Consider the following 23892-nt stretch of genomic DNA (forward strand, 5'->3'; position numbering starts at 1 on the left):
ATTGTGATATGATCCTATCATGAGTTTTTGGTATTGTTACATACCTAGTTGAGATGAGTTTTCAGACTGCAGTGGGAAATGAAGAGTGACTATGCCATTCTGACTGCAAGGGGAAGTTTATTTCACACCTCAACAGGCCTGAACATTAAAACCTGACCCCAATTGACCTGAGTGAGTTGAAGACCAAGTCATACCCGAGTCTCAAAAGAACAATGAATATTGCACTGTAATGTAAACCACAAAATAAGAAGACCAATTTACATGCATTTTGAGTCCTGTGAGGCTCGGGTTGAAAATGAGAATTCTATATTGACCCCAGGGTGTTTTAGGTCTTAGCTATCTAAGTGAGCGTAATGGGTGTGGTGTTGGATGTTTTCTTCACAGAGCAGTTCTTGTATTGTTGGTTTTACTGAGGTTAAAATTAGGAAACAAGGTTAGGTTAGGCATAGTTTTACAGAGGTTACGTTTAGGAATTAGATTACCGTAGGTTTAGGCATAGTTTAGTTTTACTGAGGTTATGTGTAAGACTACCTGGTTGCAAGCGTGCTTTGGGGCGAGCGTTCTTGTATTCATTGGATGAAGTACTGAAGCAAGGTGCCTACTCTGCCTTGTAGGCCAATGACCAGTGTTTTGTACTGGGTGCGGGCAGCAACCAGGCGTGCTGCATTTCACGATCATTTCAAGGGGCTTCAGTGAGCATACCAGGACGCAAATAAGGACAGAGTTTCAATAGTCAAGCCTGGAGAGGCCTTTGATTGAATATTTTAGTGCATGAGACACAAAAAAGCCAAAGGCTCGTTTCCATTGTGGTCCATAAAACATTCAACACCCAAACAACTGGACAAACAATAAAATACGATACAAAATATAAATGATCAAAATATACAGTTTTAAAACAATTCATGATAACACCGAAGGATAAGGAGTTGTAGAGTAGACTCCTTGAGAAATGGTCTGATCCTTTGCAAGTGATTGAATGTAAACCTACAGGATCAAATGGTTGCTGCAATTTGTGCAATTAATTAGATATAAGTAGCGTTTACCAAATGCCTAAATTGCAAGACATTGATAATAATAGTTACAGGGTGCAGTTGGTCACCTCACAGATAGAAGGTGCCTTTCTGTGTTGAGGTTGCATGTTCTCCTTGTGTCCCCTAGGGTAGATACCCTCACAAAAAACATGCAGTAATCCTGGTCTCTATTCTCTAAACTGCCTCCTCCTGGCTAGCTGAGGCGCCTGATGGAGGGGAAAGGAACTGGTTAGAATAACGCGTGTTCCTTCCACATGCTACATCAAACCGGGGAAATTCCCCCCGGTCAGGTGAAAAGAAGCGGCTTGGATTCCTCATGCATGGAATGGAAGGAAGCTCTCCCCAGGTTGGCAGAGGGAGTGTAATAGTGTATAGTGCACAGGATTACACTAGAGTAGACAATTGACACTGGGTTACAAAAATCGTGGGATCAAAATTTAAGAAAAAAATCACACCCGTGTGAACTGAGTGGTGCCCCCCCCCCCTCTTTCTCTCTCTCATTAGCAGGCAACAGTGCAACACTATCTCTCTCTCTCTCTGTTTCTGTCACAACAGCGCCACTTTTGCCCCTACTGGTACTCTAAACATAGTCACATAGTCACATAGGTTGGGACATAGGGACATTACTGTTCCTTGGAGTGGTTGCACCACTAAAAGAAAAAAGATAATAATATTTACAGTGGCATGTGAACATTGTGAAGCTAATGCCAGCGAGCTCATACACCAATTTTGAGTTATATTATGAGCAATTCATGTCACAAGATTGACCCTGCAAGCTTTACTGTAGTACCGCATTCCTTATACACATCTCCCTCCATAATTACAGTTATAGTTCCACTGACCTACTTATTCTAGAACTTGGCAGAACTCTGGAAAAACAAGACTTTTTTCTTTATAATTATTGTCTTCAAAACATTGCCGGGCCCAGGAGGGTGTTGGGCGCCTGCTGTTGTTTTCCCCGAAACTGATGGGATTCCTATTTAACACTATCAACCTCCCTACATCTCCTGTTCAAAATCTCAGCTGTAGGTCAGGCTTATGCTTTACAACTCTGACTGGCTAATCTCTCCCGTGAGTCCCGTCTGTTATGAAAACATACTTTAGCTTAATAACTCAGCTAAAAATCATAGACTTGGATGTTGGAACGGTTTGCAATTTAAAGTAATTGCATCACTCACCTTCCAACCAAACGTAGATTATTTTTTTAGAAGAAATGTGTAGGTTTGGTAAACATGCATAATATCCAGGGATGACCATTACAGTCATATGTAAACTTGTAATGTTATTTAAATCTATACCAGACAAGGTCAATAAACCATCATCAGATGAATGTGGGCGGTGGCACTTTCAGACAACGCATTTTGAAGAATCCTTGTGCTCTGCTCCCTGCCTCTGAGTGGAGGCCCAGGGGTTTGTTTTTGCCCTTTGGCATATTAAGTTTCAGATGTGCAAATCTCCCGGCCGGCCACAGCTGCCAGTGGAAATTTCCATTTCAGATTCAGATGGTTGCCTTTGTTTCATGAGTGGTGGGATTTCCACAAGTAAGCTGAACTTAACACGGCTAATTAGTTATTGTGAAAGACAATCATCTATTTCACCAGGGGTGTGTGTGTGTGTGTGTGTGTGTGTGTTGTGTGTGTTATGGCTTTCACGACTAATTTGACCCATCGGTAGTCGAGTCGACTAGTTGTTTACCTACCTATTATGTAATAAAGACGCAGAGAGGAGTTCTTTAGGTTACATTGAAAATAGTTTTTTAAAATGCACACAAGTTCAAGCGTTCTACAGCATCCCACACAATGTAGTGCTACATCAGTTTCTGAACATCAGACGAAAATAAATAGTAACTAGAAATGCACTCTTATTCTCCAACTTGCGCCTTGCACACAAGTTGGCCATGTATGGCCTACTATAGAGCTCTCTGTCTGGGTACGACTGCTGCTCTGAGTCCTAGAGCTCTCTGCTGTTGGGTGACTGTTCCCTGCCAGGGAAAAGACACGTTCGCTTGGATTACTGGTGGCTGGAATAGCAATTAGCCAGGTAGCTTGGCTACCTGGCAGAGAGCTTGTCGAGACCGGGGCCCGGGGAAACGTTTCGTTATGTACCCACCACGCCAGTGGTTTTCCACTGCACCGCATCTTCTGTGACATACAGCCATACAATTGAACGACGAGCCCGTTTCACTTCACTTTTTGCTGTATTGTCACTGCCATGTTTGTTTACATACTAAAATATTTTGGGGGTCACACACTGCTGCTGCTTCCGGTCCGGTCCGAATCTAGTTGAGATTAGTAGATTGTGTAGGCCTACAAAAATTGTGTGTGTGTGTGTGTGTGTGTGTGTGTGTGAGAGAGTCTGACACAGACACAGGGGAGGGGGTTAAAAAAATAAAACCATTTGGGTCAAGGCAAGGCTTTAGTTTGGGGTAGTGGTCCTGGTGACATAGGGCTAGTAGGTAGACCTATAGGAGCTAGTTTATAGTAATTTACAGTTTCTACTGAAAGAGTGATGTGTGTAATTCACTCTATTTTATTGTCACAATCAGATATAGTGTACGTAAAGGTTAAAAGAGATAGTGTTGGAGAGGCACAGGAGGTATGCGCTGGTGGAAATTGGTCCAAGGTCAGCCAAAGACTCCAGAGGTGTCTTCAACATTTGACCATGGACGGTCACAGCTGTTTGTCTCTTTTATTGATAGCCTATCAGTATTTTGTCTTATCTCTCATCTTTGCAGGTTAAATGTTCTGAAGGAATTTCTATTCACCACTGCCAAGGCTGTTTGTGTCCATAGAAAGAACCTAATGACCCATTACCCTTTGGCTGTCTCCTTTGACTGATGGAGCAATTTGTGAATGACCTGTATGAAATGTAACCTCCGGTTCATAGGTCACCATGCTTCCACGTGATTTATTGATTGCTGGCTGGCGTAGTCGGTATTGATTAACAGTGAGGCCTAGAGGTCCCTGCAGGGCTGCGGTGCGCAGATGACAACAGTTCAATATGTTTTGTTTGGGATGTCATGGTCACATGTTATCTGGCTTGAGAAAAATGTAAACAGACAGCATGCTGCATAGCTCTACTGGTATCACTGAGATATAGGGCATGCTCAAAGTTGCAGAAACACCAATAAAGTATACCTGTGATCCTGGAGTGAACTAATTCATGTACAACGTTGATGTAATTCGTAATTGAAGCCATTTCTACATGTATCTGTAAAAACAGTGGTCACTATTCAATTTTGAAAAAGTGTTGCATTGATTGTAATATAAAACAAATAAATACACACACAGACAACAAATAATATACTACCTTTGAAAGATTTATGCTGCAACTCTGGATACAGCCTGTCCTGTATGCATGTATCTCCATTTTGAATTAAATTTGTCTTTAGGAGAAGATGCTTTTTTCTTTCCCATTTTGTCTTTGCCTAGCAGTAATAATCCTCGTTGAATTGGTCACTAGTACCGCAGACCATATGGTTTGGATTCATCATTGTTGCCATATCGTTAAAATGTAATAATGAAAAATTATTGTTGGCACAAGCAGACCAGCCGTCTCCCCTCTCTGCTTGTTGCATCTCTGTGTAAATAGGGACAGCAACAGCCATTGTATTCCAATGCTAATTCCGCATATACAGTATATGCTCAAACTCAGATGAAAATTATAATGTGAGTCTGGAAATAGTGGTAGTGCTAAACAACAAAAACCCCTGCCCCTTCCAACAAAACAATTAAACTCCCTTGGGACGTCATAGCAATAGATATCCCCACATTATAACTGGAATAATGTATGAAAGACAAATTAAAGAATATAAGCTTATATTTGTTAAAAAACCAAATACAAGCATATAGTTAGTTTGGCTGTCCACCTCATGAACAGCTATCAGCGAGTAAATGGGGCTGGTCAAGGTCTCAGGTTCCAACTCCAATATTTTTGATTTTCCCTCCTGGACCCCCCTGGGGTTTAAGAGGTTTAAGGCTGCTCAACAGTGCCACTTGAAGGTAGGTCACCCAGCGGTATTGCAGCCGTACTACAAATATACAGACACTCTGTCACTCATTGGAGCATTTTGGCACCACTCAAAAATACTATATTTTGTTACTTTAATATTTCCTCATTGACATTTTGGAAATAGGTCATGTCTTAAATTATACTGGGTTGCTTCAAGGTCCTCCCGGTGCAAATGGAAGACTACTGGAATGATTCAGAGAGGGCTGATCTTTCTAAAGCCCTAACCACACCAAAGGGTCACCATGTAACTCCTTGGGTCCAAACGGTTGCAAGGAGTTAACGCTAAAACCGTCTTGACCCTTTGGTGTGGTTTGGGCCATTGAATTACATGCGTTGAATCACTAGGGTCAACGTGGGTCAACGTGCAACAAGACATATCACACAGCAGGGACAACGCTAAAACCATCTTCAGTCTTGACCCTTTGGTGTGGTTAGGGCTTAAGGGTTCACTTGGCTCTATTGTGCAGTGGGCTGGGCTTGTAGGTTTGGAGGAGAGTTCAGTTTCAGGCCCTATGTCAATACCAAGGCCATGTGCTACTGGGTTACTCTGTCAGATGTCAGAGAAAAGCACTAAGCAGCATCCATAGAGCTGAAGTTTGTGCCTTATATTATGTCTGTACTCTTGGTATTAAAGGTGTGCTTAGTGAGTCCATGTGCATGCCAATCTGGTTGCTCCACAAGAAAAGGAGGCAGACTCATTGAGGTTTTAATGAGAGACATATATGTTGAATGTGTGATCTAATGACAAGTCTGCTGTTTGGTAAGCATAGGATGGATTTTATTTAAAGGCTACACATTTAAATAAATGTATTAAGTAAAATACAAATTCCATCCAGCCAGCTATCATAGTCTGTTTAATCAGAGTCAGGGCGCGGAGATAGCAGTTTCAGCAGAGAATCTGAGACTTACTTTTCCCTGATCACATTAGCCAGCTCTAACTGGGGGATACCAAGGTATTCCCAGGCCAGCATGCATGCTGGCCTGGGAATACCTTGGCATCCCCCAGTTGAGCATGAAGATGCATGGTTCCTGAGTAGACCGGTGCCCACCAGTCTAGTAGCCATAAATGGCACTTGCCTTTGTAGGGCAGTACGAGTATGTCAAATGTATTAGTGTGCTAGACATTCTAGAAGCAAATAGTCCTACCTCTATACATTTGTTGACTCATACTATAAAGAACATTGAGCCTTTGCCTCATTTGCACAGTGAGAACTAGAAATGCACTCTGTTCAGATGCCTTACACACCCAGCCTTGCACACCCTACTTGTGCGTGAATGGAACTTCACAACTTGTTGTGAATGGAATCGCTCACAGTCCACAGAAGAAATGGATGCAGAGGACTGCAGTGCAGACTATAAAAGTGTGCCCAGGGAGAACCAATTAATGACAATTAAGGCTAGCATGAAGCATACACTGTATACATATTAAACTTTCATCTGTAAAAATGCTATAACCAGAAATTATTTGGGCCCGTTTTTTCCTAGTTGACCAACCAATGGTTTTACTGTGTAATTAAGCTGGTGGAACATTTTACAGCTGGCCTGTTCATCTCTCACACAGGACATGAAAACAGTTAGATTTTTTGTGTCTTTTGTTTACATTTACAAAGAGGAAATAGTTGTAATGTTGACCATGTGAGAAGAGCAATTTCCTCACTGGTGGTGTCATTTCTGAGGAATGCAGCATTGCACTCGCTGCACTCAGCCACACTGGTTGATTATGTAATAGGGTGTGAACATCAGAAAATTGAGAGAGAGAGAGAGAGAGAGAGATTGAAGAAGTCGTGGGACGAGGAGCAGTGGATGAAATAACGCTCCATCAGTTTAGTGCACAAATAATGTTCATTCTGTTCATTCAGTGTACATGTAGCTTAACCAAGTTTACCGTATGCATACAGTATCTATATTATGTATTATGTAATCAAAGGTTATGACGTCCCATTTAGCTTTGTTTAGGTTTCTTCACTGTACATTACATTTTTATCCCCTAAAGTCTTATTTGTAATTACCACGCTGCTCTGTTGTGCTGCGCATGCTGAGTGGGCCTTTGAGTCTCAAACTGGGACAGACGTGTAGATAAAGTACATGCTCTATAGGCCATGGCTATTGATTAGGCTGATTCTTGGGACTTTCCTTGGGTGATCTCCTGCCTTTTACACTTTATGGTGCTCTCCTAACATGACAATGATGGAGTTGTGTTCTGCTTTTCCTCAGTTTGATCGATAGTGTATTTAGTTGGCCTATTTCACCGTGATCCTAATGGTGAGTTCGCTCTGCAGGCAAAAATTACATCACCAAGGCTCATTATTTTGGCTCAATGAGTAGAGCACTTCCATAATGGCCTTTACAGACCAAGCTGTATTGTCCTGACCACGTCAGGACTCAGGAGATCAGATGATGTCAGGTAACATCTCATGTTTAAAAGTCCCTCACAGACTACAGCTGACAATCAGCTGATTGCATTGTTCTGCGCATGCATGAGCATAAATTAATCTCTTTCTATATGGGCAAATACATAAATGAATAACATTATACCCCTCACAAAAAGGTGACTCTGTAATGAATGTAGCTCTGGGTTTTACAAGTGAGTTTTGTTCCTGTAACATTGACACTGAGCTTGACATTAAATTGTGGAAGCAAAGCCTTAACATGGTGGTCCGCTTTATTTTCGTTTTATTTTTATTTTTGTTATTATTATTTATTTATTTTTGTTCTGTATTTATTGTTGTCAAAACATTTCCTGATAAGATTTAGTTTGTATTTGTGCTGCCATGGGGATGTGAGGGAAATATATGTCAATTGTTTTGAAATTACTTCTTTGTACTGTAAAGAAAATCAATAAACATATGTTTATATCATATCATATTGGCACAAAATGCAGCTCTCTGCCCACATCCATCAATAATGTGTAATACACATTTATTGGCCTTCACACAGTTGAACTTCATCATCAGAACATTTTGCGGCCCATTTGTTTGATTCTTTTTAGAATGGGATTGAACATTTTGAAGGGCACAGTCGGACTCAGCAATGATCATTGATCCCTTCAGCTATTAGAAATTCCCTTTTTGTCTCTGTGAATGACCTTCCCCACCAGGCAATCAGTCCCACAACCTATCTCTCTACATCCTGGGTCTCCTGTAGAGATGACTGTTGATTGTGACACATCCTGCTGGGCAGAGTTTGAATAGTAACCAGGGAGGTGAAATAAAGCCATTTGGAAGTCATTAGAAGCAATGCCTAAAAGCCCTGATTAAGGTAATTCTTTCCTCCATTAAAAATAAATAAAATTATAATAATCAAGTATTCATTCAGGTGGAATTCCATGTGGTACCTGGGTAACATCACATATATACATGTTGGACTAGGTGAGTTGGGGCTTGAATAAGGGCTATGGTTTTTCACACCTTTTATTTTGCGTATTTTGACATTGCAGTCATAGTTCCAGTTGAAGGCTGTTTCGGGTGTCTGAGAGAAAGCTCGGATGTATTTTCTGTGCCAGTTGGGTTGTTTACTGCAAGCAAAGGGCTATGGTTTCTAGATGTCTGGGTGTAGTGTAACACGTCCATCTAGCTCAGCAAATGTTGATACTCATGCAGAGGGTTGGACAAATACAGGGAGAGGAGGGGGCTGAGATGTCTTTAAATGCATGAAGGGGCTCACTAAGGTGACCCAAGTCTTCTTCAACACCATTCCCAAGAGAAACATAAGTCCTCTGGTATTCACTTTAGCAGGAATGTATTCATTCTGGCTGAAATGTAAATACAATTGAATTGTTGTTGTGACTGATCATTAATCATTGTTAGTAGTTACTTTGATTTAGGGAGCAAATCGAAGGGTTGTCAAGGTTGGCACAATCATTATTCTTGATGATTTGGGAAGCATAATGAATTTCTTTCATCCTAATATTTGAATATTGGCTTTGAATGAAAATGTTGTAGTTCAGAGTTGGTTGCTTTTATTAACGGTTGAATCTAAAATTGTGAATATGGATTATACACAAAGTTCTGCTGTACTGCACGAACGCTCTCGACTCCATATTCAACTGATTTCTTGTTAAATCTTGTATACTTTGGGTGGGAGGGTTCTACTTGTGAACTAAACACAAATAAAGGTCTTGCAGCATCCATCTCAGATTACATTATATTATTATAATCAAATAAATTATGCACAATTCATACAATGTTGTTTTTTTTGGTCACTGTATATTTGCACATACGTGACATTTGTCACCTGCACATCCTATAACTACAAGAGTCTTGCTCAGGGACACACATCAACAGTCAACACATTGCCGGCCAGGCCTGGAATCGAACCTGGGACAACCAGGGCCTCTGGCTTCCCAGGCGGGCCACCCCCAAAGTAGAACAACACCAGCATGAACTAGTTATAACAAACTGAGAATCACCCTGCTGTAAAGGCTTTGTCATCCATGGACATAAACGTGGACCAAAATAGCTTTACAACCACAAAACACTGTTATTATCAGTGATATCAAGGTAAAATAATCACAGTATACACACATTACCTTGGCCATAATAACACCTGAGCAATAATGAGACACCTCATCCTGGTCATAAACCCAGACCACTTCCCGTGCTCCTGATTACTATAACCCTGGCAGCCCTCCCACTATGATAAAGTCATAATAGAGCCTTTATAGAGAGAATGATCGTATCTGAGTAATGCCTCCCTTTTTATTTGGAGGTCATCCAGCAGCTGTTTATGCCCACCAGATGATGTAACATAACATGGCACTGCCAGCTCCTTGTTCAACAAGAATATCTGGCTCTGGCTGGTTGAAGAGGACAGAGAACGTAAGCATCAAAGCATGTCTAGTTCATAGAGGTACTATGCACAGCAATGCATGAAACTGTAGAGCTTCAGTAAGCGCAAAGCTAAGCCTTGGCCAAAGCAGAACGGTAATGTAGAGTGTAGGCTGCTGCTGAAGGCCTGTTTTAAAATACAGGTAAAATGCTTAGAGCTGCCTTGATGGCCTAGTAGTGATTAGAGAGAGTGCTGTTACAGGGATGAGATCTGTAACCATGTTATTGCAATACAATCATGGTGTTCATCCATATGTGCTGTCCGAAGTGTACCTGCTCACTCAGTAAGTCACTGTGGATAAGAGTTCCAGCTATATGATTAAACATGCAAAGAGTGGAATCAAACTAAAATATTTAAAATGTAGGCAAGTAGCAGATACTTTTATCAAGAGCGACTGTGCAAGGTCTGTCATAAATCTAAATGGCATGAACCCTAGTCAGCAAATATCAGGGTAAAAGCAGTAGTACAAAGAAAACAATGAAGTGCCACAAAGTAACTAGGATACCAGGTTGGGGTGACCACAGACCAGCTGTCCCAGTTTGGCTGGGATTCTCCTGATTTCAAGCTGTGTGTCCCGAGTCCCAACAAATATTCTAAATATAACCCGTTTTTCAACATTCTCCACAACATTGTCCTGATTTTCGCCAGTATTCAAATAATAATAGTTGTTCGTCTGTCAGTGGTTGCATGCAATGCCTATGGCGTGTATGTGCACATGGCACATGCATGAATTTTTTGGGCGGGAACCCCTTTTGGTGTTACCATTATGTTATGCTTTAGTTATTGAAAAATAGCAGATCTACAAGCTCAAGCTACGAGCTTGTAGGTCTGCTATTTTTGAAAAATCTAAGAATGACTGACAGAAAACTGTCAGGATGTAGAAGACATTTTTAGAATCTGATCTCAGGTCAAAATGGGTCCTGGTTTGAGAGGCTAAATATGGTCACCCTATACCAGGTAAACGATAAACATCACACCTAGCATCTGTCTAAACAACATGTTATCTGAATAACAACAATTTGTAAGCTAACAGTGTCTGTGTGAACAAGTAACCAACACCTGCTGCACCGTAATTACCATCTATAAGAAGGCAACAAGAATATTGATACAAGCAAAGGAGATAGGGGGTGAGGTAGAGTGAGAATCTGAATAATTATGTGAGTTTACAGTAGAGTTGTTCTGATACTGATACCAGCATCAGAAATGCCTCAGATACAAATGCTAGATCAGGTGTCGGCGACACACAAGCCTATACTATACCGATATCAGAATATCATGGAATTCATGATGATCATTTACACTTCAGGCACAAACAACACGTGCTAGCAGAGAGTGTAACATTAGTCAGAGCTAGCAAAATGTGTTGTCAAAATGGCATTCATTCTCTTTATGTATTGTGTTCATGTTTTACAAAGGGTTTAACCTGAGCCAGGCCATATGGAGACTAGGGACGTTCATGGTTAACCGTTTAACTGGGAACAGTTAGGATATGTTTATATTAATGGTTAACAGTTAATTTATTTAGATTTTAGATTTATTAATTCATGTTTTGGTGCAACGGTAGTTGCCTGGAGGCATCCACCACATTTCAAAGCTACAAAAGCTTCATGATTGCTGGCTGCCCATGTGGTGCTGCCTTACAGGAAGCATATGTTTAGTTTATTAACATAATTCAGAATGGTCATCCCTATACTGTATAACAATGAAATATGTACATGCACAGTTGCACACACACACACACACACACGCACACACACACACACACACACACACACACACACACATTTATTTTTTAACTTGGCTATCAGAGTTCACGGACTGCAGTGGATAGGGGGAGTGAGTCCGGAGTCTGCAGTGTGTTTGGGGAGAGGGACACAACTTGGGAGCCAGGAGGAAGATAACAGTACGTTTTAACAGCGGGCGACAGCCAGACAAATTTTCCGGAAGTGCATTATTTGTCTATGGGACTCGGCGGCTACCGGCAATAGCAGGCGATGGTCGAAAGTGGGCGGAGCAACGTAGCTCGAAAATATATTTAGAGCGACGTACTGTGAGAGTCATGGGGCGGCTGTAGCTTAGTGGGTAAAGGGGAGATGGTCACAGGTTGGCCTCCCGGCCCCAGTCCATGTGTTGAAGTTGAACTGTCCCTGATGCATTGCCCTTGATTGAGTTGTATTGTAGGTCATCACCAGTGTTTTGAATTGGATGTGGGTAGCAGTAGTCTGAGCGAGGCAGTAGCTGTGACGTCTAATATTTATATATTGTTACTGTAGACCAGGGCGCTGGCCTGCACACAAACACAAGCTGTGGTTTCACCTGGTCTTTATTTGCAATAATATTCCTGTGATCCTTTGTAATTGGATATAATGGCAGTATCAGAATAGGGTATTTCTTTATTTAATAGAAACTGCAACTATGCTAAACAATGGAGGCAGGCTGAGATTTGAGTTTTATTTAGTTAAGTGTGTATATGGATATTTTATTATTATTATTATAAATCACAATACATTTTGAATGTTTTGGTTTAAAAAAATGTGACCACTGACCACTTATTGACACTGCTTAGTGATGTAGCCTGATCTGAGTTGTATTGCAACAAAGTGCTTTTTTATTTTATTTATTTCTTTACTTACTCTAGCTAGGTCAGGGACGTGCAGGGAGTGTTAGAGAGGCAGGGGCTGAAGTCTCATAAGAGGGTCAGTTTTGAACAAAAATAGTGAAAATAGCAGATCTACAAGCTCACAACTTGTTGCGCTGCGGCGCGTTGAGAGCTTGTAGATCAGCTATTTTCGGGGCGCAACCCAGCACTGTATCTACTGGAGATGCGGTGTAACGACATGGATTTCAAAACAAATTTGTTCAGCGCAAAATGGTGTGTTCAAGTTCAGGAGACTTCGGGAAAAAAGCTATTTTCCTGAACGCTGCCTTCCTGCGTGGCATGGAAAAGAGTGGCATTTGTATTTCTTCCACCATAGTAAATGCTGCATTCGTGGTCTGGACTCTGGAGAGGGCAGTTGTTTTACAGATAGATACAAGGGCAGAGGCTGAAGCCCCCTTTAATGTCTATGTGTGCACGTCCCTGCTCTACGTTGTTTTATTAGTTTGTGGACAACTGTTGCCGAATATGAAGTGGCTCTAAATCTTTGAGCTCTATCTGTACATTAGAATTTACAGAACAGAATGTCAGTACATATAGGCTTCAGGTTTCCTGGCGGAGGAGACGGGTAGTGTGTGTGAGCGAGGGTGTTTGCATGCGCCTGTGCGTGTGTGTGTGTGTGTGTGTGTGTGTGTGTGTGTGTACGTGCGGCTTGAGTGAGAGAGAGAATGTGAGAGAGACAGAGAGGGAAGAGAGAAACACAGACAGACGGAAGGAGAGACAAAGTGTGAGACAGTCAACCAGGCTTGTTGTGGCTGACTGTGCTATAATAGTCACAGCGAGAGAATATTTTTAAATTTCAGAACATAGACGAGAAATAGAGCAAACTCGAAAAAGAAAGAGCGTCAAAGAGAGCTGAGAGAGGGAGAGGGAGAGAGAGGCAGTGTGTGACCTCGGTACAAAGCTTTTGTGAGCGATCAGAGCAGGGTAGCTTCTAGAGCAGTCAACAACAGCTCAGCGGACTGACACAGCACCTGTAGACTGTGGCTCTGGAGGATCAACCATGCTGTTATTGACATTGAGGCCTGTATTAGACCGTGGCTTCTGTACAGCATGAAGGCACCACTAGGGTAAGTGGGGTGTGCAGTGCACTGGTGTCGGTGAGTAGTGCATGTGCTAACGGTTATTATGTTTTTGCACATACAGTGTGTGTGTGTGTGTGTGTGTGTGTGTGTGTGTGCGCGCGCGCACTGTGCATGCGTGCACCCATGTGCTTTCATTATATGTGTTGAGGTAGTGACAGTCCTACTATTGAGTTTTGCTGTAACCAGGTCCAGAAGGCAGGGCTTTGCGTTGTTGTGCCCAATGGCCTGGTTGAAAAGAGGGGGTGTGACACGCTTGGCACTAGCTATGAATGAGTGGGCTTGTATTGGGGGGGGGGGGGGGGGCTCCAGGCTCCAGGCTCCAGCCAGCCTCCCAAACAACAGCACACTAGTCATTCTTGTCCCCTCCTCCTTTTCTGGAGAGACCCAGGCATGTCTAGTCATGTCCTTCTATCTAGTCTATGGAGAGGGAAAACTTGACCAAGACATCCCAGTGCATAGGAGTTCATAAAAGGACTATTGGAAATCACTTGTCAGAGACAGTGGAGAGGTGATTTGATGCGCCCAAGTGATGCCTTTGTGATTGCTGTGCTAACTGTCCGAGACGTCTCAGGAGCTCTTGCATTTTTGTCTCTCGCAGGACGATTCTGTTCTATTGTGGTGCTTTGCTTGCAGGATTTTTCCCTGTAGGAAGGTCCTCTAGAAGGTGAGTTGAGAGATAGAGGGACAAGTTATCTGCTGCTGTAGTTTATATGTAAACAATATCCCTGTTTCAGAACAAATAACTCTGTTTGCTGAATCCCATCAGATGGGAAGTTCAACAATCTGTTACCTGTATAGAGGATCCAAGGCAGGATTTCATCATCCATGCATGGAGACCAATGGTCTGGTTCAGATTCTGGTTCCATTTCAGATGGATGGCTATTTAAAATGTGAGATTGTGCGCAAACATCCCCTACAAACTTACAAAAGTATTCAGTATTTGATTGTTGTATGTCAATCAAACTTTTCCTTTTAACCTGACCTGATAAATAATTGTATAACCTAAACAAAATAAACTTAAAATGAATTAAAATGATAACCCCTTTACCTGGAAAATTGCCAGAACTGATTTAATTTGATGCCTTCGGTTCAATCTAAAACGACTTAGTATGTGGGCGTATTTTTATCATCTATGCAATCCCTAAACTGCCTTGAAATGTTCGTATGGACTGCTGTTTTGTGTGTACATCTGGGGGTTGCCCTCTTGGCCAGGTTTGTCTTGAAAAATATATTTTTAAATCTACAAATGAGTCATGGTTCAATGAATTAAATAATAAAGGAGTTGCTGATATTTAATGGAAATTCTTTGTCTTGCGGAGAACATGTCAAAACACATCCCAGTCCATTTTCTGTGCCTAGAGCTTGCACTGGAAAATTGCCGGGAATCCTTCGCAAGATTAATTAAAACTAGTTTTTATTTTACTTATTTGTTTGTTTGTTGTAATGGCCTCTTATAATTTATAATCTTTCTCCTTCTCTTTCTCTGTGTCCAGCAGATTATCCATGAGCTCCGACTTCCAGCACTACAGCTTCAGAATGCCTAACATAGGGTTCCAGAACCTGCCTCTTAACATCTACATTGTGGTATTTGGGACCGCCATCTTTGTCTTTATCCTCAGTCTCCTCTTCTGCTGCTATCTGATAAGGTAAAGACCCAGATACACCTCTGTTTAGAAGGATGTTGACCACCTGTATGTTGAGCTGCTGAGCGTTTTCCAACCATAAGTGTCATACAGGGCCTTCATTAGTAACTTAACTATTCATTAAAAACGTGCCGTCTTCAGTGGGTGCAATACCCTATGTTAATAATATTATAGGGATAATGCATGACATGTGTATTGGTAGAATGGATGTAATGTAATGGAAATGCCAAACAACTAGAAGGAGCCTCCCAATATACCTGTTTATTACACGGCTTGGTTGAATGCTTGATTCTGATTGGTCAATCTCTGAATTCAGCTGCGTGTTATTTCTTGATAATGACCACTCCGCTCTATAACAGACCGCTGTCCAATCAAAGCCTGAGAGCACCTGCTGCGCTGCTTGGAGTTTATGCCGTATCTAACATGACAGTCATGTAAACAAACACATTTACAACTAAACGTTGTTTTTTAAAACATTTGAAGCGAGAAATAGATGATGCAGTAACCTAAAATTGATTCTATTTGATCAACTCACTTCCTTGTTTTCCGACTGTGCTGCGGCCTGGCAGGCGGCCTGCACGACACTTTCATTACAGTAAGCAAGGATATACCTCGTTTTGTTGTCTTTTGGGTCAATTTATCCACGCCTGCGCCTCAGTGGATAAACACCCTGTTGGGATTTTGTTTCTCGATAATGACCCATCAATTACACCTTGCATATTAGACACCACATTCATTCAGACAAATTTTCACATTCCCAAACTGGCTAAACAGTGAGCTTAGAGAGTGCCAGCTTGTTAAGTTTTTAAACTTGATGAAATAGATATATGTCAGAAAGTGTCAGGTTGTATGACAACATGTTAAACTTGTCCTTGGCTCAGTGTGCCTGAAGAAAGCCCAAGGGCTTCTCCTTTTTCTATAGTCTACCAATTCGTCTACAAATTTGACTTTATGGACACCTTGCATTCAACTGGAGCCGTTTACTACTCTTAATAATAATGGGTATATTGCTGGATGAATCCTACAGAGTTTGGGGACCCCCATGGTTTTCCTATTGACACATGTTGGCAAAAGCAGCATGGTCTCTAGGGGGCTGCGGGGAGGGCTTTTTGTATGATGGCAATAGCATCTGAAGTGAAACTAATTCTAATTCTTAAAATCCATGCAGGACAATTATGTACTGTATTACTTCCAAATCCAATACTTTTGACGAACTGTATGGCACTTTATAATTTTGAACCATATCTGCTTTCTTTTTCCTTTTTAGGAGTCTGCCCTTTTTTTAACTCCAGATAAATTAGTTCTTCCACAAAAGGGTTAAAAGGTTTAACAGCACAGTTTGGAGAAGGTCTACTACAATCTCTGACTTGATAATCTGAACTGAAAATACAATCCCTCCATTATCATTTTGTATATATATATATATATATATATATATATATATATATACATACACATATCTCATTGCTTATGAACTATTTAAATGTCCATTTCCTAACCTCTAATTAATTTCATTCATATTCACAGTTTATTTAAATTAATGGTGCCTAAAAACTAGGGATGTTCACAGACTAGTCTATTAAATGGTGTTGGTCTTACTAATTGTTTACTAAGAACTTGTCATTTAAATAATTATTTATGATCATAAATCATTTCAAAACACAGCAGCTCTCCTTGAAGTGCTCTGCAAGTCCAGGCAGCCAGAACCGAGAAACAGCGGTTTATAACTAAATTCACACCTTATTCTATCTGAGCAGTGGACATGGATAGTAGGCTCAGTAGGTTCCTGTATTCAATCCCCAAACGCAATCTTTATGACATTGATGCAATACAAAGAATACTGACAAGGCAGAAGGGTGGCCAGATTACCAAGCTATTTATAAGCAAAGAAGAAAAATGGCAAATGTTCCACCTAAAATGCTTCTAAAGATGCAGTCTCCCAAATCACTAATTATATAACCCACCAACAGGCAATAATACACCTACATAGCCTACATAGTACTTACATTTAATTATAACACTCACCAAAAGACGTTAGTATATATGTAAATCTACATATGTATTTACATTAGATAACAGATTATTAAAAAGGTACTCCCTAGAGCCAACTACAAGGTTAAGGTTCATCTAAATCCACATTATGGTTAAATAAATGGTAAATGGTTCATGGCAAATACACTATCCGTTTTGTATCAACAATACTTTGATGTACTTTTGAGTAATATAGATACAATTGGAAATCCTTTGTCTCAAGATTACTCACTAGTCACTACACTGTCCTCAGTGTTAATATAATGAACTATTAATTAAACAGAGTTCAATTAACACTCCGGATGCTTTGACTTTGTATCCATCCAGTTAAACTTTTAGAGCATTTTGTTTCAAGGTCCAGTTACTATGCTTTGGCTTTGAAGGCCAGAGTAAATGGTTGGACGTGAGGTACGAGTGAGTCGTGCGTTGGAGTTGATGTGTGAATACACGCCCCACTGACAAAGATAAACACCCACACACAAGCACCTAGAGATTGATGTATAGACTGAACATCACTTTGTCAGGCTCAGACCCAGAGTCCACGCAGGCTCGTGAAATATGCTCTGGCTTGGCAAAGACACACTTTCACACAGGTATTAGGAAATATTTATCGAGCCTGCGATTGGGAGGTTATGAGAAGCGACTGAACAAAGTCTTGAATCGTCAATTCATAAGCACACTGACAAAGGTTTGAGCGTTGACTCGTTGAGTTGAGGTTTTTCTGAATAATAGGCTACAGATTTGAATCCCGAGTCTTAATTTAACTGTGCTATACCCAACCTCCATTACTACACTCCAACCTCCATGGTAAACGCTCTGCTTTAATCCCAACATCTATCTAGTACCAATCTGCAATCTGACCTCTGACCTCCGAGTTAGGAATTTCGTACACGTGTTCTAGCGCACACAGAATGCAACTGCAATGGAACCCTGGTCACACTCTCGCAGTAAGAGGAGGAGCGAGCTGAATTCCTGTGTTCTTCAGTTGGGAGGTCCACTCGCTTCTTCTCACCCCTGTGCTAAATGGACCACTAAATAAACCCCCCGCCCCCATCCCACACCCTTACCCCATGTCCCATGGGAGTCTCTGCACCTTTACCTGCTGGTGTCTTTCAGAATGTCAGTTTGTTTCCTAGACTGTGCTGCCTGTTTTACAGATCCCTCTCACTCTGCTGCGAGAGGTTAAGATTACTAGTAATGGAGGTAAATCTCACAACACCTACCAATGTTCTCTTTATCTCCTCTCGTTCTCTCTCTCTCTCTCTCTCTCTCTCTCTCTCTCTCTCATAATTTCTCACCTTCTTCCTTCACCCCACCTGTCCCAACACTCGTTCTCTGCTTCTAGTGCATCGTTGCTCCTCCTGTCCTCCATCCTATTCTCTTCCTAGTCATTGAGTTATTTGGTTTTTGCTTGTCTTCATGCCAAAGAGCATGGTCTAAACATAATACAAACTGTGGCTTTGTACCTGTATAATGTATGTATTCTCCTTTTGAATTTGTAAGGAGTGTGCTCTCTGAGGTAACAGTACCCAACAAGTACCCCACATGAATGGGTTTCTGATCCACAATAATATTTTCATTTTTTGTGATGATGACATGAGTTTGACAGCTCAGTCAACGTTTCTTTGATGAGCCAAATAATATGCTTAAAGGCTTTAAGACTGAAGGGCTTGTTTGTTAATTAAATGCAAGATGCATATAATTAACAATTTACACTATACCTGTTGAGTGAAGTATTTGACAGAGCTGAAGACAATGGAAGTGTGGTGTCAGATTTCAGATTATTGCATTCAATCCATGTCTGTCAGTATTTCTTAAATCTGATATGGATATATGATATGATATGACTGAATTACACACACACACACACGCACGCACGCACGCACACACACACACACACACACACACACACACACACACACACACACACACACACACACACACACACACACACACACACACACACACACACACACACACACACACACACACACACACACACACACACAATGTGGATGTACTTCACCATGCTTGGCTGCCTCTTGGGGAATTTATCACTGGAGTATGCCTCACTGTCTCTCTCCATGTGTTAAGCTTACCTCATCTCTATTATGGTCCCAGTGGCTATATACAGTAGGCTGGCTTTGTTAGGGCTAATTTATACTTAGTTACCTGACAAAAATAGCATTTATATTCTGTTGAGCAACCATGTCAACAAGCGGTCATAAAGTAGACTTTGAAGTTACTTTCCTTTGGCTTGTAAAGTTCAGAGAGAAATCCCCTGTAAAGTGAGACTTAAGCATAATCCATAGAAACAATAGGAAATCTAAACCAGAGTCTAAACCACAGTTATAGTGCTAATTCCCAGTTACAAAACCATTTAGCAGTAAGGTGAAAGTATTCCCATTTACGGTAGGACAGAGGTAGCCAATGTCATGTCATGGAGAGTCACAAGTCTGAAGTCCTACAAAACACACAGTATTAACTGACATATCACAGTACACAACTACACATCATCATTGTTTATACAGTAGATGAACAGACATGTGTCAGGTTATGAGTACATGCTAAGGAAATGCACTTTGTCTTTTAAAACTCTTCTCTCCTTTTACTAGGTATGGGCATTCTAAGTTTTTCAGAGTCGAGTAGTAAAGAAACCCCACATACACATGCGTGTTCATGTGTTCTATCAGTCTTCTCCCACAGTACAGTACTGATTGCCAAGGAGTTTGCAGTCTTTTGATCAACATTTCTATCGTAAACTGGCTATTCAACTAGTAGACTCTTAATGCCCATCCCTACCCTTTTACAGGATGTACTGATCTGTCAGTTTGTCTGTGAGTGCTAGACTCTGTTGAAGTGGTTCATCTACTAATCAAAGAGATGTTTTCTCTCTTCATCTCCCCAGGTTACGGCACCAGGCACACAAAGAGCTGTATGCATACAAACAGGTAAACAATTTACCTGTTTACCATTTAATTTCATATGGTTATACTCATGTAGAAAACAGAAGAAGAAATTATTATTATAACTAAAGCTAGCAAAATAAACTAGAATAAAAAACAGTACAGTAGTGCATCCTGTGGATGCAGAGGTCGTTGTTTTATTGCATCCCTTAACTATAAACTGCGTTTTGGGATGCAAAATTCACCCTATTTTAATCTCTGATACTGTATACATTATGCAAACTATCAGCTCTAAAGCAGCAATGGAAGGTTTCATGAAATGGCTTTTTTGTTAAAATAGTGTTCAATATTATGACAAAGCATCAAAGACAGTGTGAGAGAAAAAATAGTATAGATAAAGCCACTCTCCCCTCTAAGATCCTTAGTACCACTGAGCATGTCACAGGAGCAAAATGGCCACAATGTGTGACCACATTTGACTGAGAGCCTGCCATCGCGCAAATTCCAGCTTTTCACCAGAGGAGAAAAACTTTTTTTTATCCAAAATGAGTTAATAGCACAGGCAGACTCTTCACATACTAGAGCATGTCTGAAATAAATGTCAGAGATGAAATCGATGTAATGTAAATATGTAATAAATGCTTAAACATGTAGCTACAGTAGGTGTAATGTTAGAGACCACAGAAGTGAACCTTTCAAGCCTGTTTTCTCAACTCGCTGTTTTCTGCAAGACATTACTCTATAAGCCATATCTTCAAAACTGGTGGGTCAAACTGAACAACAAGCTAGCATTCCCTGCTTTCATAGGACATGAAAAAACGAAAATTTAAAAAATCCAATGGCAGTCCCTCAGTCAAATTTGGTCACATGTGAATGTCACTGATCTTGATATTGTCTCTCGAGGCAGACTGTTGACTGTTGAGGAAAAGAGGCTGCTGTTTTTCCTTTATTTTTGTGCGATGGGTTCTAAGATTGTTGTCACAGTGACCTTAAATGGCAGAGTGACCAAGAGCATAAACACCATGCCTGTCCGTTTATGTAATATCAGTATGAGGACCTGTTTAGACAAACAAACACAAGCAACTCTTTTTCACACCTTCCAACTGACTGATCTCCCGACTCCCGACATTCGATTGTCTATACTAGTCTCTTTGGTTGTCTCAACCATTACTCAATGGCTCTGGTCTCAGCCACCGCGGTAGATATTTTGACATTCAGTTTTTTGTTTTTTTTTATGTTGCCACTGTTGTTGGAGCAGCCATAAACAGGTTCATCCCGATGTTCTGGGCATCTTTGTAATGTTAGTGTTAGTAAAAAGCAGGTAAAAGAGTAACGTTTGAGGCAGACTAACATCAGTCACTTTTACATTCACTGTAGTAGAAGCTTGGTGCGGGGAAACCGCAGATGTGTCGTTTCCGCCAACAGGAAATACGTAGGCTGCGACCATGAGACCCGCTACGGAATCGGTCTATAGACAGCAATGTCCGTATGTCTGAGTACCGTCTGTATGTCTGAGTACGGAACTAGCGTTTGTTGACCACCAAGAGTCACTGTTGTCACTGAAGCCACACACACACACACACACACACACACACACGCCAGGGAGGAGAGCCAGTACAGTACAGTACAGTACCACTCAGTTCAGACAGGTCTGATTTTCATCTACCAGACATCCCCTCTCTCTCTCTCTCTCTCTCGCTCTCTCTCTCCATCTGTGGACTTTCATTTGCATAGAGATGCTAAGTCACACCCACGTTCACATTCCCTCATCCTTCTCTCTCCACCTTGTGGGCCAATTAGAAAAGCTATGAATTTAACATGGGTTCCTACTGAGCTGGTTATGTAAGACCACCAGGTTACCTCACACAAGTACATTTGCACGTAAGCAGACCCAAAGGATGTCTTTCTCACTCACACACACACACACACACACACACACACACACACACACACACACACACACACACACACACACACACACACACAGTGTACATAATGTACAGTATATACAGTACCCCTACCCACACATACACATTCTCTCACCTGATCTTACAAATTAGAAACTGTTAACTACAAAGTGGCCATTCTCTGATGTACTGTAACTCATATGATCTACTGTTCAAGACAAATTAATAATGCTTTACAGCAACTTATCAGTAATACACTAACTGAGTAAACTGACTAGCTGTAGATTTGCTATTTTTGAAACATTGACTAAGATTATCAACAAAAAGGTTCCGTCTTGGCGATGACATGCCCAAAATATGCATGCCCAGGTTGAAGTAGTTATATTGTGTCTGTTTTTATTTAGTGCTTTTGCTTTGGTTGGTTACTTGGTGTAGTAGTGTGGTACTTTGTTTCACAGCTGTAGTTTGTTCTGTTCATCTAACCTTTCATTGTATTCCTTCAGGTCATACAGAAGGAAAAAGTCAAAGAACTAAACTTACATGAGGTAAGTACACATTATCCTTTCTCTCAAATCATGTTTCCTTTCATCAGCTGTTGAATTGAAGTGAGACCACCACCACATAGGCAGACCGAGCGGTCAGGAACATTCTGTACCTGTAGTCATACTGGCACATAGTGTGCTGCTGTCATCGCAAATTTTGGATTAACCAGCCATAAATGGGTGTCATGCTCGCACTAATCTCAATGTCTGCCGTTTGCACGAAAAGGGTTGTGGTCAAGTCTTTTTTTCCCTGTTATTTCACCTTTTCAACTGTACATTGTGTTGAACAGTTATTTATAAATGTAAATCTCCTCTTTTTACGACTTCTACTTCATACTGTATGTACACAGTTAAAGAAAGTCACACATGACAGCTGCCCAGTGTAAGTTTTGTTCTGCTGGCCACTGAGCAGTACAACGGGAGTGATTGTGGGGGTTGTTCAAGGCCAATGTAGTGGTAGTTTACATGAGAAGGGATGTTATTTCTCTTTCATTTCACCGCAGGGAAAAATACATAATTGAAAACATTATTCCTCTAACTTCCGTGCTGCCATTACCACATCATACCTTGTCACAGTCGATTGAAAGGTCATGTCTCTATTAAAGGCACAGTGTCAACACAAGTCACAACCACTGCTAATAGATAAATGATCCTCCTCAGTGCACCAAGATTTGTGTTATGCAATGTGTAACCAGAGCACCTGTGAGCAGCTGCTGGGGTTTGGGGTGTCTGTCCCAATAAGCAAACTTGGCATATACTGCAAGCATGTGCCAATTGTGTGGCAGGGTGAATGAGTGGTATTCTACTAGAACTGGTGGATGGAGAGACTCATTGTAGCTGGAAAGGGCACCAGTTCAAGTCTTGTTTTAGTCTCAAGTCCAGTTTTTTCTCAACTGCCCTTGAGCAAGACAATGAACCTGCTCACCCTTTGTTATAGCATCAGTGAATATGATTTGTGTCTTGTTTAGGGCTTTAGCAAAGTTTTTTGTTTTCTGTGAGGAATGCCATGTGTAGTTTAGGAATAAGGTTTTCGTAACCATACTGTACATAGTTCTGTTACTGAACTCTTATGAGTCAATATTTCTTTTTTTGACAATGGTCTTTTGTAGATGATTAACCTAAAAAGTTAAGTGTTGACACATAATTCACTCTAGTGTTCAGGCCACTCTACGAGTTCTACCAGGCATGATGGACAGTCTCCCTCTAGCAGAAGGGTGTTAATGAAATACTAGCAGATAGCACCTGTATGTTTG

At 41.1% G+C, this 23892-nt stretch overlaps 1 protein-coding gene across 8 annotated transcripts in view; it reads left to right on the top strand.

Moving 5' to 3' along the window:
• The window catches only part of rnf24 (ring finger protein 24), a 355323-nt gene that overhangs the window by 316771 nt on the left and 14660 nt on the right, over window positions 1–23892 (top strand). For 3 of the 8 annotated variants that reach the window (XM_080759969.1, XM_080759966.1, XM_080759970.1), the window contains 3 exons: window positions 15107–15256; window positions 20193–20235; window positions 22601–22642. In XM_080759969.1, coding sequence (XP_080616095.1) covers window positions 15114–15256; window positions 20193–20235; window positions 22601–22642 — 228 coding nt within the window. In that variant the 5' untranslated portion in view covers window positions 15107–15113. Of the gene's footprint in view, window positions 1–13218; window positions 13596–14064; window positions 14275–15103; window positions 15257–20192; window positions 20236–22600; window positions 22643–23892 lie in introns of those variants that run through there. The other 5 variants (XM_080759963.1, XM_080759964.1, XM_080759965.1 and 2 more) reach the window with 5 other exon arrangements.

The sequence above is a fragment of the Protomyctophum bolini genome (assembly GCF_963924005.1).
Source record: "Protomyctophum bolini genome assembly, chromosome: 3".
In the NCBI taxonomy this organism is placed as follows: Eukaryota; Metazoa; Chordata; class Actinopteri; order Myctophiformes; family Myctophidae; genus Protomyctophum; species Protomyctophum bolini.